Source organism: Neoarius graeffei, chromosome 24 (genome assembly GCF_027579695.1).
Source record: "Neoarius graeffei isolate fNeoGra1 chromosome 24, fNeoGra1.pri, whole genome shotgun sequence".
Lineage (NCBI taxonomy): Eukaryota > Metazoa > Chordata > Actinopteri > Siluriformes > Ariidae > Neoarius > Neoarius graeffei.
This window is the reverse complement of record NC_083592.1, coordinates 55,359,539-55,383,462: the sequence shown is the minus strand read 5'-3', so window position 1 is coordinate 55,383,462 and position 23,924 is coordinate 55,359,539. Positions and strand designations below refer to the sequence as shown.

Sequence of the window (23,924 nt, the reverse complement as noted above, 5' to 3'; positions counted from 1 at the left end):
ATATTTTAGTGCAGTTTTATTTTTAAATGAAAAGGCTTCTTGTGATGATTTCTATAAACCCATACTACACTTCTTATAATATTTCTATATTGATTACAATATATACATGCATTATTTTATATTAAAATATATTATATACGAAAGTAGTGTTATTAATGTATTGTATATTATTACAAATACTATTTTTTCGAAATGTTTTTATTTTATTCCATTGTTTCTTTGCATATTTAGGAACGTTTTTGTCCCTAGGACTTTTAATTAAACTTTTAAACCAATGAGAGACCAGAAGACAGGAAACTATCCACCAATCCCAGTATAGAAGGCGGGGCTTGCCTGAATACGGGTAGGGAATAAATATAAACATTAACTATAGAAGTAGCTCTCTGGCGCCCTCTTGTGGCAACAGACGCCCGCTGATTGAAACAAGAGTAGGCGGTGATACTAAAGCAATCTGACCAATCATAATAGAACTGCCGAAATATTCCCGAAAGGTGATTGGTTGGTTCGTGAATCAGTCTGACCCGAGTCCGAGAACAACCAAATAGAGAGCAGTGGGATTGAGATCTTTGCCTGGGAGCTAGATTGAGGTTGAACGGGTTTCTGTCTGTGCGAATAATAAGTTTTAAAAATGCCGGTGGATATTGAGCAGTGGACCGGTCCTCTCTCCCTCACTGACGTGGAGGAAAAGCCGAGCAAACCCCTGACGGTGAAATACGGCTCTCTGGAGATCGACGAGCTGGGGAAAGTGCTCACACCCACTCAGGTTAGCATGCACAACTTAGCCACTGCTGTGTATTGGCAAATATTAGCTTTGCGTCATGCAGAATTGGTGCACTAACACTCTGATCGCAGTGAATACAAATACAGCTGCGTATGTTGTAAAGCGCGTGCTACTAAAATAGAGCACCGACGTAATGACGTCACACGCACGACGTGTGTGTGGGGGGAACCTTCTGCCATTGATTTCAGTCAGCCATTTATTATGTTTCACATTTAATTTGCTTTTCTAGACTAATGGTTTAAGACGTTTCTGCATCATTAGATTAGATATATTTGGTCCTTTTTAAGTGTTACTAAGTTTGTATAGTAATTCTTCGCTGATTCTAGTCGCCTACAGTCACGGATTTAAAACTACAAGTCCCATGAATAAGGGCTCACGAGTCCTGTATGGATAATGAAAATATAATATTTATTTTAAAATATTTATTTAAAAAAATACAATATATGTCTTTTTACTTTTCCATTTAAAAAATATCAAGTTATCGTTTTAATATATCCGGGTTTTGAGACCCGGATGAGACCGCGAGCTCTGATTTGTCCAAGTGACCGCGCGCGCTATAACGGTTGCTAATTGCTAACAGTGATGTAGTTTGTGGAGGGGAAAATGTTTTTAAAATAAAATATGGAAACATTTGCTATGTCGGAGTGTTTTCTTTTCATAACGGGGAAGGCTGCGCTTTATTAACCCAAAGTTCAGTAAATGCCACTTGTCCTATTTTTCCGTCGCATAATTAGTTCTGGAAAAGGCTCGGTCCCAAATAGCGTACTATTCCCTAAGGAAGGACACTACAGAGGGTCTGAAATAATAATCTTCTACACACTAAGTAGAACACAGTGTGTCCAGGAGGGAGGGGTTTGTGATTCGGCCTTTTACTGTGCGTGACAAGGTGATTTGTATGGATACAAAATGGTGATTACAGATTTACAGACAGACAGGTGATGGGAAGAAAGGACAGACAGTAGAAAGAAAAATAGAAAGACAGGTGATACAGACAGAGGGATGGATAGAATGGAAAAAAAAGTGGAAGGACAGACAGTTTTATGAAAGATAAAGTTTGAAAGACAGTTGATGGGCAGACAGATGCAGTGTTTCCCACAGACCAGGTAGCAATCTGTGGTGCTCCACTGTGCCGATGAGGGAATCGTGCACGGTGGTGTCGTGGCGGTCGGTGGAGTCGGTCATTGGGGTGTATGCAAAGTTTTTACGGCGGGCGGTGTTCAAACACACAGTATTTTTCTTCAGAGTCACCTGCTGGGACTATTTTAAAGCTACAAGAATCATTTGAGATTATTCAGTTCAATCTAAATTCTTTTAAGTTCTTTAAGAGAAGACAGCTAAAACGATTTTTCCCAGAACCCTGCCTGGTTTCATTCCTCGACCCAACTTTACATTACAGGGCAGGCCATTATGGCCCTTTTCCACTACCCTTTTTCAGCTCACTTCAGCCCGACACGGCTCACGTTTCGACTACCAAAAACCAGCACGACTCAGCTCGCTTCAGCCCTGCTTAGCCCCTAAAACTCGCACCGTTTTGGAGTGGGGCTGAAGCGAGCCAAAGCGAGTCGAGTGAGGCTGGGGGCGTGAGCAGACACTCCCCTGTGCACTGATTGGTGAGGTGGAGTGTCCTCACATGCCCACACACGCCCCGCGAGCACGCTGGGATCTGTAAACACCGCAAACCCGGAAGGAGAAGAATTACGAATTACGAGAATTTCTGAAGCCTTATGCGCCTCGCCTCATCTATACGCTCTTGCCAGTATCTGTCCGCGTTGTCGGTGACAACAAGCCACAGCACCAAGACCAGCAACACTAACGACTCCATGTCCTCCATGTTTATTGTTTACTATTCGGGTCGTGAGACTACCGCTTAAAAGCTCACTGATGTCACTGTTTGCGCTGCTTAACGACATCACCTGACGTCCACCCACTTTCGCTAACTCCACCCAATGTGTCCACCCACTTCCAGCCAGCACGGTTCAGTGCGGTTGTAGTCGAAATGCAACTCCAACAGCCCCGCTCAGCCCGACTCAGCACGGCACGGCTCAGCCCGACTCAGCCGCGTTTGTAGTGGAAAAGCGGCACTAGTTTGCTGGGCTTGATGTTGGTGGAAAACCTGTCTTTTAAATTTATGAAAATTACTCACCAAAATTGAAGTTTTTTACCTTAGTGTTTTTTTTGCCTTTTCGGTGGCAATCTTTCAATCATTCTTTAGTTGACATTCAAGGAATAAATTGCAAAAAACAAGCTGGAGGTTTTTATTTTAAATATCGAACTCAACACTTACCTCAACCAATACTAAAATGATATAAATAGTATAATGTAACAACAAAATAATAATAAAATATCTTAATTAGATGTAAGAAACCACTTAAGGTAACACCAAGGCAACTAACAATAATGAAAAAGCATTACCCTAATTGGTGCAAAGCCTGCATGCCCTATCAGAACATTTAATTCTGCGTGGCTTCCTGAAAAAGAAACTCAAGTGCCCCATCGTAAGGGAAGTCAATGGGTTCAGGACCATTTATGGAGATTCGTAAGATAAAAAAGTACATTTTCTTCATCATCAAAGCACTAAAAATTTCCATTACATCAAAAAAATATACAAAGGAATACTGAATTTCTGTGTGCTTACCCTATTCATAGCTGAGAAATCCCGCTCGCAATTCAGAAAAAACTTTTCAATACTCATCTGGGTTAAAGCAGCAAACATTGAGAGTCAATGAAATTATAATAGTCAAATAAATACGAAGTTATTATTAGCCTATGGGCATCCTACAGTAGCCTATCTCAACTACCGCATTGTTTCTTAAAATATTCAGATTTTATGCTTCAGATAGCATCAACGAGGCATCCCCGCGAGTATAACAACATTTAATTTAGGCTAGTGGGAAATCCTTATTTATTGTGAATGTCAAGCCATTATTAATAACTTGCATGAATGCTGAAACGGGATAATGCAATAAGGCCGGTGTCACGGTCTGAATTGACCACCAGTCTAGACTTCCCGGAAGTTGACCGGGAAAAAAAAAATCAGTATGCACATGGTAAATTTATACCAGCGCACAATCAGACCGTGACACCGGGTACATGCGCAACGGCAGATCTGTGTACACGCCTCTCCGTCGCTCTCTCTCTCTCTCTCTGTGTGTGCGTGCACACGAGAAGAAAGAGCACTATGAATGAACGGAACGATACGCAACGGAATTTTTATTTATTTTTTTCAAAATCACGAGTCTGATTATGTGGCGATAGGAATCCATTGTGTGGCGCTGCGCCACACAATGGTCTATGTATGGGAAACCCTGAGATGATAGAATGACAGACAGCTAAAGTGTGTGTGTGTGTGTGTTCGTGTTCAGGTGCAGAATCGACCCACAGTGATCGAGTGGGAAGGCTGCGACTCAAGCAAGCTGTACACTTTAGTCATGACTGATCCGGATGCCCCAAGCAGGAAAGACCCCAAATTCAGGTACACACACAGCGCATGCTGATGCAGCACCAGAAGCAGTCCCTTCCTTTTCAGCCCCGATTGGTTCTGTAGTAGATGTCAGGGACTCATTTTTTCTTCATGACGCCCTGCTTGAGCCCTGAATGATGAACCTGTGACGTACAGATACGTATACGTACTCTGGTTCATATCCAGCCACTTCACATCTTATTCTGACTTGAACCTTGGAAAAAAAATTCATACAGTTGAATCAGATGTGTTTTCAAGATACCAGAGTTGTGTAACATGCAAATGAGTAGTGTTGCATATTTTGGCATGTAAAAAGGCTGCCTAAGGTGTCGTCTCCCCTCCCAAACTTTAAAGTGCATATTCTGGACCAATTTCATGTGTTTTTTTTTTTTTAATAATATATGAAAGTATGTCCCTTTACACACTTATCCAGAAGGGTAATTTTTTACAAGGCCATCTGTCTACAGCAGAAAAAAAATAAAATAACAAAACGCGTCTGGAAAAATCCCAAGCGAGTCTGGAGCCAGATTCGTGACGTCACCTGCGGAAGCGCCAGCAGACTGCGCGAGCTTTGCACGGTTTCAGTGCACAGCCTGTGTAGACCAAGTGCCCCCATTTCTCTCCCATTGTCCGGTCTTTTGGAAAACAATGAGTACTAATCCCATCAAGATTGGTGTTGCTACACCCTCCTACGATACATCTGTTAACCATTTTAATAATTACGCAATAACGTTGAAGAAATTTGCAGAAAACCACCAGGTCGTTTTCTCATAAACAAACCAGCGCTGATGTAGGATTCAGAGGGAGGCGTCACGAAAATCAATGTTTGCCGGGAAATCCAAATGCCAAGTTTTTTTCAGAGGCGGACCAACTCGCCTCAAATGGCTTGATTTCAACTGAATTTTTCTGGTATTGCGCAAGGTAAAAAAAAATAAAATTGCAGAGAATGCAGACTGTGACAGATATTTGACCAAAGTTTAATATAAAATAGGAGAATTACATTGATCTTGCTCCTGAATTTACCCGTGATATGCATTTTAAATTAGGGAAAGGGCAATATGGCCAAAATATCATACCAAGATACTTGAAGATCTCTATGATGCCTTTGTTTCCAATCTGAGCTTGTTTAAAGAAATGTACAAAATTAATTAAATGTTATTGTAGGGACAGCCACAGTCCCCGTCTAGAACTACAAATCCCATCAACTAACTTCCATGATGACCTACGTCACGGCGTCCATGATTACGTCACGTCACCCTCAACTCGTCCTCTCTCGCTCTGTGGATCTTCGTATCATACAGACATATAGAGATACCCACTTTCGTCGGACCATCCGAAATCACGACGTCTGCCTTGCAAGAAAGAAGACTCAACGCGCTTTCGTATTTACCACTGGCCATGGTAAAGAGTACCTAAGTCGCGTCGTCTCACTCAACTGAGTTACAACCGGTTTATTTGTTTATTATAAGTAACGTTACGACTGCAGCCCAAGCAGTTAATTAAAAGTTAGAAGCGACCGGATTCCTTCTGACTTAATCGCTGTGCACATTATCGTCAGAGACTTTCCCTCACAAACGCGAAACTTCGGGACATCTCTGCATATCCTGTATAGAAGCAAGATACTGGAAGTAAGGCTGGCATTTGGGCAAACTAGTCTTAGGAATTAGCTTTATGAAGTAGTGTGAATTTAAACTCAGAAACTGTTTAATTGTGCACACTGTAGACACTTAGAGTGTCGAGTTGATCATTGTGTTCTACATTGTTCTCTCTCCGTTGTTTTAATAGATAGGTTGTTGCATGCTCTTTTCTATCTTCTCTAACATCCCTTGATTTCATTATTACACACGTTTTGACCTCAAGATTTCAGTGGATTTGGTAATGTTATAGGGTAGTGGGATTAGCAACCACGACAAATTCCTTTGTCTCAAGAAACCATGATGTGATTTTTCCCTTCCCCCCAACACCTTGGATAACATTCCAATCTGAGTTATTTACAGCGCATCCTCACGCATACACACATTCTACAGCGCACCTCCCGCGCGCATGCTCAAACTCTCTCTCTATATATCCCCCCCCGCTCTTCCTCTCATACACACACACACAGACACGCTCACGCACACACATACACACACGCTCATCGAGTACTACCTCACTGTTTGTGCCTTGTCTATATATTGCTGCTGACCATATTGAATGTATTCAACTGCTATTACCCATTTAGTATCGTTGTTATAATAAATTCAATTATTCTGTTAAACTGTGCTTCAGGGTTCCTGCGGGTCCTTAAGTCTTAAATACAGCTTTCGGTTTTCAAGGCCTAAAAATGTCTTAAATTGTTTGGAATGACTGGAATTTTCGCAAGGGAGGTATTAAATTTAATATTGGACCGAACGAGTGAAATGTCTCCATCCGGTTTGGGGTATTTTTTTAACTGTAATTTTAAAAGTGATCAGCGTACCTTTTGGGGCAGCATTGGTTCTGTGCATTCTGTAGATCAAGAACTAACGTTAGGAGGCTACTGGAGGAAGTGTGGTGTGGTGGTTGTGAAGAGTGAGAGATACGCAGGTAGCTTACGCGGGCGCTAGAAAGCGTTGATAATTATGGGAAGATGTCTATTTAACGATAAGTGGTTGGGGGATGACAAATACCCCCAAAATAAGGAGAAGAATCGTTTGCGATAAAAAGCGCTGGATCGCACAAATGTGTTTAAAGACGGTACCGCAGTGCTGGGGACACGGCGGACTGGGAAACTGATTTTTCACGGACACGAGGCGCACACGTCTGTTAGAGGTCAAGCGCTCCGGAGTGAAACGCAGGGGGGTTCGCGCATGCGCACAAGAGTCAGGTGGAAAATGGGACTTGTAGGAAATACTACTAATAATAGTGATTAGCATAATTTTTTTACATTGTTTATTGTACTAAGTTTGAATATATAAACAACCTTTATTTCAAAACTCAATTAAAAAGAACTCCAGAAAATACAATAATTCTAAATATACAGGGATGCAAACGGCGCACCTTTTGGCGAATGCCGCCTTTTTCATGGCTGTCTCGTCTCGTCTTGTCTTCTTCTGCTTTATTTGGGGCCGGGTCGCAGAGGCAGCAGTCTAAGCATGGAAGCCCAAACTTCCCTTTCCCCAGACACCTCGGCCAGCCCCTCGGGAAGAACACCGAGGCGTTCCCAGGCCAGCAGAGAGACATAGTCCCTCCAGCGTGTCCTGGGTCTTCCCCGGGGCCTCCTCCCGGGGGGACATGCCTGGAACACCTCCCCAGGGAGAGGTGTCCAGGAGGGAGAGGTGTCCAGGAGGCATCCGAAAAAGATGCCCGAGCCACCTCAGCTGATTCCTCTCGATGTGGAGGAGCAGCGGCTCTACTCTGAGCTCCTCCCGAGTGACTGTGCTTCTCACCCTATCTCTAAGGGAGCGCCCAGCCACCCTGCGAAGGAAACTCATTTCGGCCGCTTGTATCCGCGATCTTGTTCTTTCGGTCATTATCCCAAGCTCATGACCATAGGTGAGAGTCGGAACGTAGATCGACCGGTAAATTGAGAGCTTCGCCTTTTGGCTCAGCAGCTTCACCACGACGGACCGGTAAAGCGACCGCATCACTGCGGAGGCTGCACCGATCCGCCTGTCGATCTCACGCTCCATCCTTCCCTCACTCGTGAACAAGATCCTGAGATACTTAAACTCCTCCACTTGAGGCAGGACTTCTCCACCAACCTGAAGAGGGCAAGCCACCCTTTTCCGGTCGAGAACCATGGGCTCGGACTTGGAGGTGCTGATTCTCATCCCAGCCGCTTCACACTCGACTGCAAACCGCCCCAGTGCATGCTGGAGGTCCTGATTTGAAGAAGCCAACAGGACGACATCATCCGCAAAAAGCAGAGATGAAATCCTGTGGTTCCCAAATCTTCCCAAATGGCTGAATCGTGCAGATCCGATTTTTTTTTTTTTTTTTGGAGGGGGCGTTGGAGTGTCTGAATAATTTCATCAGAGTAAATTCTGTATATAAGCAAATGCCGTTACAGTCCATGAAACATAGGAAGTATGAGAAGAAAACAGTAAATCAGAAAGCTGCGCACGTTTTCGCGGAAGCGGCGCAGATGTGCGCAGCTTTCTGATTTACGGTTTTCTTCTCATACTTCCTAACTTCCTATGTTTCATGGACTGTAATGGCATTTGCTTATTTAGTAATTTTAATACAGAATTTACTCTGATGAAATTATTCAGACACTTCAACGCCCCCCCCCCCCCCCCAAAAAAAAATCGGATCTGCACGATTCAGCCGTGAAAAAGGCGGCATCCGCCAAAAGGCGTGCCGTTTGCATCCCTGAAATATAGTCTCATCTCATCTCATTATCTGTAGCCGCTTTATCCTGTTCTACAGGGTCGCAGGCAAGCTGCAGCCTGTCCCAGCTGACTACGGGCGAAAGGTGGGGTACACCCTGGACAAGTCGCCAGGTCATCACAGGGCTGACACATAGACACAGACAACCATTCACACTCACATTCACACCTACGCTCAATTTAGAGTCACCAGTTAACCTAACCTGCATGTCTTTGGACTGTGGGGGAAACCGGAGCACCCGGAGGAAACATGCAAACTCCACACAGAAAGGCCCTCGCCGGCCACGGGGCTCGAACCCGGACCTTCTTGCTGTGAGGCGACAGCGCTAACCACTACACCACCGTGCCGCCCCTGAAATATAGTACAATAAATAATTTACACAAAAAGTTTTTTAGTTTTATTACTTATCGTCTACAACAGTGTTTTTAATATAATAAGAATAATATTAACAACCACTAATAATAATTAGTAGTAATAGTAATTATTGATTATCAATCATTACTACTTATGAATTAGTGATTTAATAAGTACTAGGGATTATTAAATGTTATAAAATTAAGTTATTAAAAGTTATTACAAATAATTATTAAAAAGTAGTAATTGGTAGAATACAAACAAATACTCATGGATTATAGATATTTTTTTTTAAATAGTGAACACTGATATAAAATTACTACTACTACTACTACTACTACTAATAATAATAATAATAATAAACAATAATACTACTAGTAATACTTGTTGTTAATGTTATCAGTTCAGTTATCAATGTTCACTATTAAAAACAAATTATCTATAATCCATGAATAATTTTGTATCACTACTACTAATAATATATCACTACTATATAGTGATATTATATAGTGATATATAATATCACTACTACTAATAATAAACTACTACTACTAATAATAATAATAATTACTTTTTTAATAATAATTTTAACTAATCTTATAACTCAATTTTATAGCATTTTAATAATCACTACTTATTATATATTAGTATAATTTAGTAGTTGATGATAATTACTACTTATTATTAAATTACATTTTGATAATCACTGCTTATTAATTAAGTAGTACGGTAATACTGAATTATAATTGCTATGCTATTCATTATTAATTAATATAGCTAATAAGTAGTGATTATTAAAATGTTATAAAATTGAGTTAATTTTTTTAAATTATTATTAAAAAAGTAGTTCATTATTATTATTATTAGTAGTAGTAGTAATACAAACAATTATTCATGGATTATAGATAATGATTATTTTTGAATAATGAACATTGATATAACAATTGCACTGATGATAATTAGTTTAGTTATTACAACACATTTTTTGATTAATATTGATAATGGTTATGAAAGGTGACAGTTGTTTTTCTGTGTTTAATGTAACGCTCTGATGATTGTATGACTGCAGAAACAGGTTTACGCTGTTACCTGCTATAATGCAGAAGATACTCGAGAACTTCCTCAGCCAGCTGTATACTGTACCACACTCACACTGATTTTGCTGTCAGACACAAAATCACACAACAAAGATAATCTTTGGGGATTGAAATAATGCCGGCTAAGGTTGTTCAGCTGGTTCTACTTGCTGTTTGTTTTTGAAATGATTCATGGTGTTTTCTCCAGTAAACCCCAGTCTTCTCCTTGCTGCTACAGTAGTTCTGCAGGCCCAAAACACACGACTTTGCTTCAGCTGTTTGCATGTCTAACAGTTGCCATTGATGCACCCTGTTGTTCACCAATTGTGTGCATTATTCTTAAGGTTCATAAAAAAACTATTGCAGATAAGTTTTAAGTTGTCGTATTTATCATATTCTTTGCCATGGTACAGTCTTAATTTTCCATTTAGAGGTCTTGAAAAGGTCTTAAAAGTCTTTAAATTTGTACTTGAAAAATGTGTAGATACCCTGAGCTTGTCTGTTTTTGCTACTGTATACTTGAAGTCACACAATCTCAAAGAACTCCAAATTGCTTTCACCCAAGTGTATATGAGTGCTATTGGCTGTAGTGTCTATGTAATACGGTAAGTAATACATTATTGCTGCATCAGTAGTGATCATAATAATTTGGAATACACCATAATTTAGCTGTTTGGTAACTTATTATTAAACACCAAAATTAATGGTATTATTAATGGGACTGATTTAATGAGACTGATCACTTAAGACCAATTGCACCCACAATTGTTCCAAAATTGCTGATTGAAGTAATTCATCACGCTATGGATGTTGTGGGGTCATATTGCCCAGCCCTACATTAAATAACATCATTTAATAAAGACTCCTTTGGCTGCTGTCTTCTCCCCCATTAGAGAATGGCATCACTTCCTGGTGGTGAATATGAAAGGGAATGACGTCTCTAGCGGGTGTGTGATGTCGGACTACGTCGGTTCTGGTCCTCCAAAAGGAACTGGTAAGATCTGTGTTGGTGAGATTTAATGATTAATAAATTGGAGTTAATTCAGGTCAGTTTAGGAGTCAGAATGATTCAAGTTCGTGGTCTGAGCAAGTTTCTGGGTGTGCACATCTCTGAAGCCCTGTCCTGGGGCAACAACACTACATCACTGGCCAAAAAAGCCCAGCAGCGTCTGTACTTCCTCCGCAAACTGAGGAGAGCAAGAGCCCCGGCCCCCATCATGCACACATTCTACAGAGGCACCATCGAGAACATCCTGACCAGCTGCATCACCGTGTGGTTTCACCGTGTCCTGCTGCAAGACTCTGCAGCGCATCGTGAGAGCAGCTGAAAGGATCATTGGTGTCTCTCTCCCTTCTCTAATGGATATCTATAACTCCTGCCTCACCCGCAAAGCCATCAGGATTGCAGGTGACCCCACCCACCCATCTTACAGCCTCTTCAGCCTGCTGCCGTCCGGGAGGAGACTGCGGAGTCTCCGGGCCAAAACCAGCAGGCTCAAGGACGGTTTCTTTCACCAGGAGGTCAGGAGGCTCAACTCCCTCCCTGTTCTGCCCCCTGCCACAGATTCTGCCCATACATTACCCCTGCCCTCAGCATCTAACATCATGTCACCCTCTCAGTTTCCCCCCAACACACACACTCTCAACATTCATTCGCACACTGAACTCAGGGACCGCACATTTGCACTTTACCTCGCTCATTTGCACTATTCCGCACTACCTCACCTTAACAGCTATTAGTTTATACTGCTTATTTCATGTTTACCTGCTGTACCTCAAGTGCCCTTGACTGTTATTTTATGTCCCTTTGCTCCAATTTATATGCATGTATGTGTATGGCAAGCACACTATTATTCTTAAGTTTACTTATTCTGACACGTTTTTTGGATCCACTCCTCCTCCTAGGGCGTTCGAGACAGAGACACCGTTCCAACTCTGAGACGTCTGGCCCGAAGTGGTGTAGTGTGCTTGTATACAGCTTTTGGATCAACGCGCCCGTTCTCTTGTTCTTGTCGTTTTTTTGTTTTTTTTTCCCATAGAGAATGAATAGGGCTCATGAATCGAATCATCCTACTCGGACACGCTCCATCGCAGATGCACCAAACCTCATGTGATACTTCAGGCCAACTCCCTCGACACGTACATGCAATCGGTTCTGACCCGCACTCATATTTTTCCTTTCTTTTTCCTCATCCCGTTTTCCTCCATAGGCTTGTATTGATTTTTGGCCCCATTGAAAATGAATGGTGTTTCAGGAGAAAAACTTTTCACTCTCCGATTTTTTTTTTTTTTTAACCAAGTGACCAAACTTCAAGAAACTTCACTTGATGCCTCAGGCCAAGTCCCCGCACAGATCCATCCCCTCATCTGAGACCTGCACTCGTCTTTTCCTTGGTTTTCACGCATCTTTTTCCCTCCATAGGCTTCCATTGATTTTTGGCCCCATTCAAATGAATGGAGTTTTGCTCAGTAACACTTCACCACACATCCACCAAACTTCATACGGCACCTCAGGCCAAATCACCATCACACACATGATATCGGTTCTGACCCGCACTCGGCTTTGTCTCGCCTTTCATCCGTCCATTTTTTTTCTCCATTTTGCCGCTAATCAATGGAAGCTTGACTGAGTCGTTCCTCCCTTCCCCCATAGGTGATGATGCATTTGGCAAGGATCTGCTCATTTGAGACTTTGACAACAAATCAACTTCAACTCAATGGCCACTTTATTAGGAATACTTACATGTACACAGGATAGCAATTAGCATATAAGCATTCATGTGTTACCATGCTAGTTAGCATGTTATCATGAGAACTGTTAACATGTTAGGATTAGCATGTTAGCATGCTAACTGTTAGCACGTCACCCTCAGCGTATTAGCATGATAGCGGTCAGCATATTAGCCTTAATGTTAGCATTTTAACAAATAGCATGTTGGCATGCTAGCTGTTCGGCTACAGCTCAGCAAGCGCATTTTCTCTGCAGAAATGTAGTCTAGTTTGTTATTCAATTTTTATTTATTGCATTGCCTGTTTGCACTGTGGGTCAGAGAGGACTGAAATTTCATCTGTGCTGTAGGTCGAGCATGTATAGCATATTTGACAAAGCTGACTTGACACGATTGTTTGACAAACCACAACATGTGGTGTTTTAAACAGTGAGGGGTCAGTGGTAAATGATTTAAACCTCTGTTTTAAATGTTTGTTTCAGAGTGGATTTTTTTTTTTTTTTTTTTATCTGATCAGAGCATGTCATACAAGTCCCGAAAACGAACAGTTTACATTCGAAACAGTAGCGTGTTAGAAGACATTAATATAGACCTGTGATTTGAATTACAGGCAGTACTGATGTCAGAGTTGCTGGTATAGAAAGTTGATGAATGTTCTGATCAGTCAGAATCAAGAATAACAGCTCTATGGTAAAATAAAAAAAAACCCTTATTTATTTGTTCATCAAAGTAACTTTTGTTTTGTATGGAATGTATAACATTTTAAAAAACATACTGTTTTGAAAAGTAGCACTATGGTTTTAACAAGAACTAATTGTATTTAAAAAAGTACAGTGAAAATATTAAGTTTGCTCAAATACTATTGTCTGTTTGCTTTTTTTCTTTCAGGCCTCCATCGTTACGTGTGGTTGGTGTATGAACAGTCAGGAACACTGAACTGCACCGAACCCGTCCTCACCAACCGCTCTGGGGACAACCGTGGAAAATTTAAAATCCAAAGCTTCCGTAAGAAGTATGGTCTCGGTGCTCCGGTGGCCGGGACCTGCTTCCAGGCCGAGTGGGACGACTACGTCCCCAAACTTTATGAACAGCTTTCCGGGAAATAAACAGGGATGGTTTTGTACTATCGTCCTGAACATGGCTTTATCATATGATTGGGATATTGGAGGTAGGATTTGGCAAAAATGAAAATATTGTGGCATTTGAAGACATGATCTGTATCAGCATGTCGAGCTTTGATAAATAAACAGCGCAGTAAAGCATTTTCATTTCAGCAAATAAATAAACGGGCGAATGTCCAATCGGATACTTGTTGCTATGCAGATTTAGTTTGATCGTGTGGTATGATGTCATTGGTTAGTTATTAGGCTCTCTAATTGGTCAATGTATTATGGAGAAAATTATGGTTTAAAGCATTGTCATCTCCCTCCCTCAAAACAATCAGTAACATTTAGCTAAATATGGGGGTCTTGCCTTACCTTCAACACCTTACACTTAACTAGGGTGGTTTAATATTAGCCATTTAAAATGGCTAATATTAGTGTTGCCCCACCCCTTGACGTTGTTCCTATGGATACTGCTTTAATTTCATGCACCATGTTCATATGACGGTCTAATACATTCTTGTTAAATATTCCTGATTAAAAAAAAAAAACAAACGGATTCAGACATGTGTCGACTGTTTTATTTACAAATATAATTAAAAGCATTTGGGACAGAAATCATGCTTCTCTTGGACCTGAAAACAAATTTAAAGTGCATGCAAACAGTAAAGCAAGGTTTCTATTCACAGGAGTCTTCTCTCAAAAAAAAAAAAAAGCTCTTGAAAGCAAAAATGATAAAACAATGTCAGAGGTCATCCTCGGTTAGGAGGCCAAAAGGCAGATAAAGTGGTCACCATTATTTAAAAAGAAAAAAAATAAAACCCTAGAGGAATGAAGCAACTACATAAAAAGTTGACACACAATGGACGCCTACTTTTCACTTAGAGCCCTTTGTGCCAGCAGGATTCAGATTCGTGCGTGTGTAAAATTCACATTGCTGACCTCGCGCTGAGGTTTGATCGTTGATAACACAGGAATAAAGTGGGTTCCTCACGAAGAAACCCTGATTTAGCTGAAATTATGAATCAGAGGCAGCTGCTCAGTTTATATACATCAAGTTCATGTGTAAATTTTATCAAATTTGTTCAAAAGGTGTGAATCACTTCAGTCTGATGAATAAATACCAAAAGACGGCGAGACTCAGCAGCGATACACCTAAAATCTAAAAATCTTGTGGAAAAGATCACTAAAAACGTGTGTGGACATAAACAGTAGCAATACTAACTCCTCCCCCCCCCACACCGGTCACACGTGCGAATTGCTGTCCTTCCTCTCTAAATCTCTATTTCATCGATTACATCAAGTGTTATCATTGCACGAGAAAGATCACAGACATTAACACTGCAACTTTCATTCTTTGATGAATACTTATATATTATATATTTATAGAGATATAATATTAAACACCGATGACTGAGGGAGTTATCCAGCATGTCGTAATGTCGTGACGTAAAGAGGGTTTGTCAGTAGCAAAAAACTGCACGTGTCTTTTAAAAGAGTGGAGGACTTTTTTTTTTTTCGCTTCTCTTTAAACGGCAAAGAGAATGTGAGAGTGAGCGAGCGAGCGAGTCGCACGTCTCATCTGTAGTCGTCTTTAGGGTAATCTAAAGCACCCAGGTTGCTGAAGCCCATGCGCAGGCTCTCCATATCGAAGGCGTCCGCTTCGCGCTCCTGCCGCTCCAGCAGGCATTTGATTCGGTCTGTGCGCTCCTTCTGAAGAGAAGCCAGCTCCTCTTCGATCTGAAAACGACACCAAAACAACCAGAACATCAGGGATGTAGTGGATCATCTGGCCTGCCATTAAAACAACCAAAACATCAAACAGACGACCAAGTTTTGTTCCTCAAGGGAAGATCTACTCAAAACAAAAATCCATCAGAACTGGAATCGGATGAGAAATCAGACAGGAGATACAATTCTAGCGAGAGACCTGGAAAATTCGTTAATTTGGCCTAATTAACTCATTAAAAAAAAAAAGAAAACGATGACCAAGTTTTGTGCGGAGTGACGAGTTCTTTCAAACAAAACAATCGGAACAGAAGTCCGTGGAGAACTGACGGAGGAGATACGATTTAACTGAATTGTGGACGATGGATGCCACGCCATGGCAACAGTTCAAACAGTGACCTTAACATCAACAAAAAACATTCCACCATGATGTTACCAAAGAAAGAATAACTTGGCACATGTATTCACTGAAGAAGTTTATACACTACGTTAATCAAATGCTCCTAAATGTCGATAAATGACTGAACGCTAGTCTCAAGCTATAAATATTAAAATTTGCTCCAGTCTCAGTTAACAGCTGCAAACGTTCATTTGTGTTCTTCACTGTGGCCTTCATTTTACTCAAACATCACGAACGCTTTAGTGCATCACCACACACACACACACTTGTGTCGCTTCAAAAGTCTTCACTATCTCCATCAGACTTGCTGATGTAGTTTCTGACGCCGTATGACGCACAGTTCTCTCTAAACAGACAAAAGCACGTCAGAGCTAAAAACAGTCGATGAATCAGAGTTTGGTGTCAGTCTGGGAGGAGGCGTGGCCTTCAAACACAGTCTGCGTGATGCTAAACTGGTAGCTATAAACTTGTCTTACTCATTAGCTTCAGATACTAAATATAAAACCAGCAACTAATTATTATTAATGTCATCAAGAACACTGCTTTGGTAAGCTTTTCATTCATTCTCTCAGCTGTCTCATTATTTAAATAACCCGCACTTAACAGTCATCATCGTTCATGTCCTTTCGAGAGCCACTTTTACCTTTTGTTCGAGGTGAGCTCTGCGCAGCGACACTTTCTGCTCGAGTTTGTGCTGCTCACGCTCGTGCTGTGCCTCCGTCTGCATCTTGATTTTGCTCTGGTAGGCGTTGAGGAGCTCCATCTCCTGCTGCAGTTGCTGCCTCAGAGCCTGACACTCTGCCTCCTGAGCCTCGTCCAGGCGCAACTACACACACACACACACACACACACACACAAATCAAAATCAGCCATATGGACCATCAAAGCTTCATCTGCTGGACATCAACACATTTCTTTTCGCTTATTGAACGCAGCAGGGAAGTAAAACTGATCTCAGTCTCTTCTCATGATCTACAAACCCTGTGTTTACGTTGATGCACAACCGTCACTGATGTCATCACAGTCTGCCCTGCATTATTAATTTAGGTTCTGTATTTAAGTAACACAAGACGAGTTGGAGAAAATCGTAAGCCGTTTGCTTTAATTGTCCTCTTTCATTTCATTATCTCTAGCCGCTTTATCCTGTTCTACAGGGTCGCAGGCAAGCTGGAGCCTATCCCAGCTGACTACGGGCGAAAGGCGGGGTACACCCTGGACAAGTCGCCAGGTCATCACAGGGCTGACACATAGACACAGACAACCATTCACACTCACATTCACACCTACGCTCAATTTAGAGTCACCAGTTAACCTAACCTGCATGTCTTTGGACTGTGGGGGAAACCGGAGCACCCGGAGGAAACCCACGCGGACACGGGGAGAACATGCAAACTCCGCACAGAAAGGCCCTCGCCGGCCACGTGGGCATAATTTCCCGTTCGACGCAAATTCTATTCTGTGTAAAATCTTGCTCGGATTAAATCGCTGCAATATCCTAAATCTAGCAATATTTATCCAAAAAATTGGACATTAATTACAGAATAAATTTATTTGGTTGAAACTTGGGGCGGCACGGTGGTGTAGTGGTTAGCGCTGTCGCCTCACAGCAAGAAGGTCCTGGGTTCGAGCCCCGTGGCCGGCGAGGGCCTTTCTGTGTGGAGTTTGCATGTTCTCCCCGTGTCCGCGTGGGTTTCCTCCGGGTGCTCCGGTTTCCCCCACAGTCCAAAGACATGCAGGTTAGGTTAACTGGTGACTCTAAATTGAGCGTAGGTGTGAATGTGAGTGTGAATGGTTGTCTGTGTCTATGTGTCAGCCCTGTGATGACCTGGTGACTTGTCCAGGGTGTACCCTGCCTTTCACCCGTAGTCAGCTGGGATAGGCTCCAGCTTGCCTGCGACCCTGTAGAAGGATAAAGCGGCTAGAGATAATGAGATGAGATGGTTGAAACTTCTCATCACAGTATCCTATATTACCCACAATGCAGTTCGACTTCCTGCTGATAGGGATGCAGTGGGAGTTCACCCTTGCTTCATCTCTACCGAAAGACAGCGATGCAGCGGCGCTTTAATCCTACAGTCTGTCCTCCTCATCAGCTTCCAAAGCATTCACGCTTCTTAGATTGCCAACTAGCTGACTCAAGCCTCTGCTATAACTCAGCACATTGCACTGTGGGTCGTCACCATTTCTACACTGGACATTGATCATCGCTGATTTTTACTTATCGTGGAGTTTTTCTTTTATCTCAGGTCAACACGCCACTGTTTTATCTGGACAATAATTAAAACACATCTTTCATGCTTTGCTGTTTACAGCCCCACCCTTTTTTTTTTGATAGACAGCTAAGATATGTAGTGTTTTTGAAGACTACACTCACTCGTTTTCTCCAAGCGCATTACAGAAGCAGCAGTTCTGACCAAGTATCTGTATATAGCGCGGCACTTTTCTTACACTCATACTATGTGTATTTGTCAGGAGTATCCTGAGCACGGGGTCTCACCGCCTGCGATGCCATCATCTCATTGATGCTCTGCTCGTATTGCTCAGCCAGGATGGCGAGTTTGCGCGTCTGCTCGTCCTTCAGGGCTTTGAGCACGGTCTTGTGCTCGTTTTTCGGCGTCACCTCGAGCTGGTGGTGCCGCAGTGCCTTGTATTGCTTCGTCTGCACTTTACACGTGTCCTGGAACTGCTTCTTTATCTGCAGCTCCATCACCTGGGACAGGGGAGGGAACAAAAAATCAAAACAAAAAAAAAGAATAATCGGCATGAATCTAAAGCGAATCGTGAAAAATGATTCCCTGATCCAACACTTTGGTATTTGGTTTAAAATGCTGCAATACAAGAACTACAGGAGAACAACCTAGAATTCTCAGATTCAACTTGAGGATGAAATCTCTGGCGTAAGTTTCCTGCTGAATGCTTTAAATCCATCACTTAATAGCCAATTATTTTATTAGTAATAGATAATGTGGCTTATGATTCGTGGTGCTGAAGCAATAGGCTTTAAAAAGTTAATATTAAAACACCGAACACATGAACTGGTGAAGCTGATGCAGACTGCTGGTTCATAACCCTGTCCTTTAATTTCCTAACACACCTGAAACAGGATTTACTCTTACCTCAGGTGTTCTAGGAACTTGGTGAAGCAAAACGTGGCCTTCATTTTACTCAAACATTGTGAACATTGTTTCGTGCATCACCCCCCGCCGCTCATTAATTATTTCACACAGCTCTGATGGTAGTTAGTGAATCTGCAAATCTCCAGTTTATATTAAATACACTCAATTCCATACCTTATTGTTTCTATAGTAACAGCTAATTCACAGAACATAAGCCTAATTATTCTATCCACATTCGCTGGATATGAGCAATCTCGCACTCTGATTGGCTACTCTACTACTAGACTATCAGCTCATATACCGTGAATAGAGAAAAACAAAATGGAGTGTGTTGCTGAACCAAACGAGGATGAAATAAAAACTTGACTCAAAAACAACCCCCCCCCCCCAAAAAAAAAAAAAAAATTGCCAAGTATTTAAAAGAAACCGAAATATCTAAAAGAATATAGTCTCCCCTCCTCCATTCCACACTCCAGCCCAGACAGTCAGTTGCAGTAATGCACCTTTAAGTTGGTTTGGCAACTACAAAAAAAAACCAAACCCAAAACACCCACCCTAAAGATGATAGAGAAGCCCCCCCAAAATAAAAAGGCAACAAAATATGGAATAAAAGTATTTGATGGTAAGAACGTATCTTTTTTAAAATTTTTCAAGAATTATTGTTTTAGCATTTTTCACAAATTGTTCCCATCATTTCGCTGGTTTGTTTACATTCTAAGTGGAAATGATTTTGTCGGACATTTTGTATCAAGTTTTTATTTATCGAATTTACACACACAAAAAAAAAAAAATGCTCTGTTTCTCAAAATCCAGTGAATGTGGATAGAATAAAAGTTATTCCACTCAATCTCGTCGTACATGGATTATAGACAACTCGGTGCTATGCGCCTCGCCGGCTATCAGCTCATGTACGACTCGATTTTGTGGAATAACTTGAATATAAATGGATTAAAATTGTTCTGCGATTCAACAAAGAAAAACGTAATCGTTGCTGTGAAGAGACTTATATTTTAACATTTACGGAAGGAGTCTCCAGTGTTTCCATGCAAGAAAGTATAAAAGGTTACGACAGAAAGAAATGCTTCCTTTCTTTCGAACTGAAATGGATGGATGAGCAGCGGATTTCTCTCACCCGAGCTCTTCATAGTTACCATAAAACCTTGTATACACGTGCACTCAGAATGAGAGTGGATCTTTACTTACGCGAGATGGAAGGAAGGGGGCGGAGCTTCCAGTTAATTCATATTTTTTGCAATGCTACCCCAAAATGCATCCAAGTCATCAGTTCTGAAAACGTTCTGTAACTTTTGTCCCATGAAAAGCTGTGTATTTTTGTCTTATTAAATTGAAGAGAAACTGAGGGACTGTTTATCGTGAGAACAGGAACCAACTTGCTTCGTATGACGTTCTACAATGTTGTTTTTGAATGGGGGGGGGGGATCCTTCTAAATAGTTTTTTTTTTAAATTCTAAAGCCAGGCCTTCCGAGTTCCTAATCCACCCGAAACCTGTTATAACATGACCCAAGTGTGGTAATGTAAAAAAAAAAGTGAACCATCTACTTTCTAGAGGTTTCTGTGGGTTGGAAATCATTAATCTTCTAAAAATAACCAACACGCCACTTTAATAAAAGCAGAGTCGAACATCATCAGTGACGTGAGGAACGTCATGACTCATGAGCCAGTCATTTCAGCTCCCTAAATATCTCTGAAGGAAAAACGGAGGCACCTTGAGGTTTTTGGGCTGCTGCCGAAGCTCGAGGACGTGTTTGCGGTGCAGTTCTCTCTCTCGGCGGTTATTGTACTCGATCTGGTTCTCCAGCTCGGTTTGGTGCTGCATGCGTATCAGATCCATGCGCAGCTTCTGCAACGTTTTCAGCTGCCGGTGCTCCAGCTCTTGAGTCGACTCGTCGTGTCTGATTAGCATGGCGTGCTCCATCTCCTTCTGCGTCTTCTTCTTATTCAACTCCTGGAGGAAAAGGAAACAAGAAACTGCTTTTAAAAAGCTGCATCTGTATTTTTTTTGTACACATGAACCATTATTACTACTATAAATTTTTTTGGAAAATAGACCTTCCAATAATCTCCCATGATAGACAACGTGACACTTTTTTTTTTTTGTTCTGCAAGCTTCATCTTTAGCCACCTGCTCCCATTCCAAAACGGCTTCATAAAAATTAGATTTCTTTGCTTATTTAGTTTGACCTTTTCACTACATTAAATGTTTTAAAGTCATCAAAACACCAAGACCCCTGAACACTGCACTTGTTTATTAAACGAGTGCTGTAAGGTATCTCGTTCATTAAACGAGTGCTGTAAGGTATCTCGTTCGTCCCTTTTCACACAGTTTTTTTTTCTTTAGCATTTTCTGTGATCACACAAGATCCAGGACTGCTCGAGTCAAGTTATTTAAAAAAAAAAAAAAAAAAAAAAAAAAACACACCCGAGTACTGTTTCAGGCCAACCCTCGCACCACACATGCACTTTGTATTCTCGGCCTGTTCCTACCTCTCGTAGCTGCTCCTGCTCAAACTCGTGTCTCTTGGTCATGACTTTGCGTTTGAAAGCCCTGCAGTTGCGATCGTAGTAGAGGCGCTGCTGGCCAAGAAGCTGTGCTTCCTCCTCCGCCTGTGAATGCTGCATGTTCTCCTTATGCTTTGACAAACGCTCCTGCTTCTCCTTCTTTGGAGTGCTGTGGTCCTCGTTCATCTCCTAAAGACAGCGAGAAAGATCAAGATGAGAAATTTTGTTAAGCACAATATTTAAAAAAAAAAAAAAAAAAATCACATCTCTCCTTTCCTTCTAACATGTGGTGCAGCTGTGGTCTTTCTTTCCCAGAACAAGTTCTATGACCCGAGTCAGTCTGAACGTGACGCATTCCTCAGAAATGGTGCTTGTGGTTGTTACTGAGAAGCTTCATGTTGCGATTCTGAACCTACTTAACCTCTTAACGGCTCTCGACACGGTCAGTCACAAGGCTCTCCTGTACGTCCTCATGAGATTTAGAATTAGAAAAGCGGTGGATTGCTTGCAACCTGGAGGGCCAGTCATAGCAGGTGACGTGGAGAGAATCCACATCTGGTTCTTGCAGATTCTCAGCTGGTGTCCCCCAAGGCTCGGTCCTCTTCCGGTTTCCCTTTATACACCTTTGTATAACATCTACACACTTATGACAGTCAACTCAGGTTGGCTTCCTACCGGGAGGGACGTGTCTTTACAGGTGATGTGGAGAGAATCCACATCTCCTTCCTGCAGATTCTCCACTGGTGTCCCCCAAGGCTCATTGCTTGGTCCTCTTCCATTTTCCCCTCTATATACCAGTCTCACGCTGATGCCATTCTACTCATCCTCTCCTTTTCTCCCTCAGCATGTTTGGCATCTCCTTTGCTATCTCCCTGACCAACTCTCAGATCACACCATCTGATCACTCATGAAACTTTTCTGTCGTTTTGGATAACTACCAATCTTCTCTCAATATTGCCAATCTGACCCGGTCATACACGTTTCTCCAAAAAAAAAAAAAACAGGAGAATCCACCCATTTCTTCACACAGAGGTCAACCAGGTGCTTGTTCAGTCCCTCACCATTTCAAGGCTCACTCTTGGCCTTCACTGGCTTCCCGCGTCAGATTTAAAAATCACCAATTCTTGCTGACAAAGGCAGAAACATATTTCTACCTACCATGGTAAGTTTATGAAACTCGCCATGTTCCCTTCAAACATCTAGTGTCACTCAAAATACAAGGAAGTCATGCACGAAGACTTTTCTCTGTCCGGCCATCCAGGCAGTGATGTGAAGAAATGAGTCTCAATTTTCAAATGAAAATTAGAGATCCAACTAGCAGTTAACCAATCATTCAGGGGTGGGGGGGGTGTTAATTAAATGGTTACCAATAGTGCTGTTAATCGTTATTGTAGATCATTTTCAGCATTGTACTTTTTTTTTTTTTTACATTTACACTACACACTTCATTGTACAGCACTTTGGTCAACAGACTCCAACATACCTGCCTTAAAAAACCCCATTGTTTTCCTCCAACCAAAGAAATACAGATGTGTTGGTTTTAAATTGGCTCGTTATAGGAAATCGATCTCAAATCACAGTAATCCATCTTTTCCATTTGTTTTCGTCTTTTAAGATGAAAACAAGCTGATATTTCCTTTTCATACCACGGTTTACAATATTACCACAATGTTGCACGTTACGTACTCCAGCAGGAGAAATATCAAATTTTTTTTTTGTTATACGAACTTCCTACTTGTACTAATCCTCTCAGATGGGATTTTAGCTTAATAGTATTTTTCAAATTAAACAAATATACTGCACCCCCCGATAGCAATACCGAAACCGTAACATTGAGTATCGGCTGATGGCGGTATCCAGCCAATATCTTTAAAAATGCAAGCTTTAAAAACTTGGAGCGCTTAAAAGATTGCAGGAACAAATGCATAACTAATATCACGACTTTTATACAAGTGCAGCTTTGTCACAAATACACTACCGTTCAAAAGTTTGGGGTCACTTTGAAATGTCCTTATTTTTGAAAGAAAAGCACTGTTCTTTTCAATGAAGATCACTTTAAACTCATCAGAAATCCACTCTATACATTGCTAATCTGCTAAATGACTATTCTAGCTGCAAATGTCTGGTTTTTGGTGCAATATCTCCATAGGTGTATAGAGGCCCATTTCCAGCAACTCTCACTCCAGTGTTCTAATGGTACAATGTGTTTGCTCATTGCCTCAGAAGGCTAATGGATGATTAGAAAACCCTTGTACAATCATGTTAGCACAGCTGAAAACAGTTGAGCTCTTTAGAGAAGCTATAAA

The 23,924-nt window shown here is 41.5% G+C and overlaps 2 protein-coding genes across 2 annotated transcripts in view; one reads left to right on the top strand and one right to left on the bottom strand.

The window, feature by feature from the left end:
* The first annotated feature begins 498 nt into the window (after nucleotides 1-498).
* Nucleotides 499-14,412, top strand: pebp1 (phosphatidylethanolamine binding protein 1). The gene is made up of 4 exons (XM_060907489.1): nucleotides 499-763; nucleotides 4,144-4,253; nucleotides 10,915-11,015; nucleotides 13,639-14,412. Exons 1-4 carry the CDS (start codon nucleotides 629-631, stop codon nucleotides 13,854-13,856), a joined length of 564 nt encoding a protein of 187 aa, XP_060763472.1. The 5' UTR covers nucleotides 499-628; the 3' UTR covers nucleotides 13,857-14,412.
* The window catches only part of taok3a (TAO kinase 3a), a 59,610-nt gene continuing 50,098 nt past the window's right edge, over nucleotides 14,413-23,924 (bottom strand). The window contains exons 15-19 of the mRNA XM_060907488.1: nucleotides 21,604-21,807; nucleotides 20,825-21,064; nucleotides 18,479-18,691; nucleotides 16,625-16,807; nucleotides 14,413-15,593 (exon numbers count right to left, since the gene is read on the bottom strand). Coding sequence (XP_060763471.1) covers nucleotides 15,432-15,593; nucleotides 16,625-16,807; nucleotides 18,479-18,691; nucleotides 20,825-21,064; nucleotides 21,604-21,807 — 1,002 coding nt within the window. The 3' untranslated portion in view covers nucleotides 14,413-15,431. The remainder of the gene's footprint in view (nucleotides 15,594-16,624; nucleotides 16,808-18,478; nucleotides 18,692-20,824; nucleotides 21,065-21,603; nucleotides 21,808-23,924) is intronic.

Excerpts from the sequence above, each read along its gene's own strand:
- pebp1 (XM_060907489.1), top strand. The coding sequence starts at position 629 with ATGCCGGTGGATATTGAGCAGTGGACCGGTCCTCTCTCCCTCACTGAC. Across the intron at positions 4,254-10,914 it reads AGGAAAGACCCCAAATTCAG|AGAATGGCATCACTTCCTGG; the intron begins GTACACACACAG and ends CTCCCCCATTAG. Across the intron at positions 11,016-13,638 it reads TGGTCCTCCAAAAGGAACTG|GCCTCCATCGTTACGTGTGG; the intron begins GTAAGATCTGTG and ends TTTTTCTTTCAG.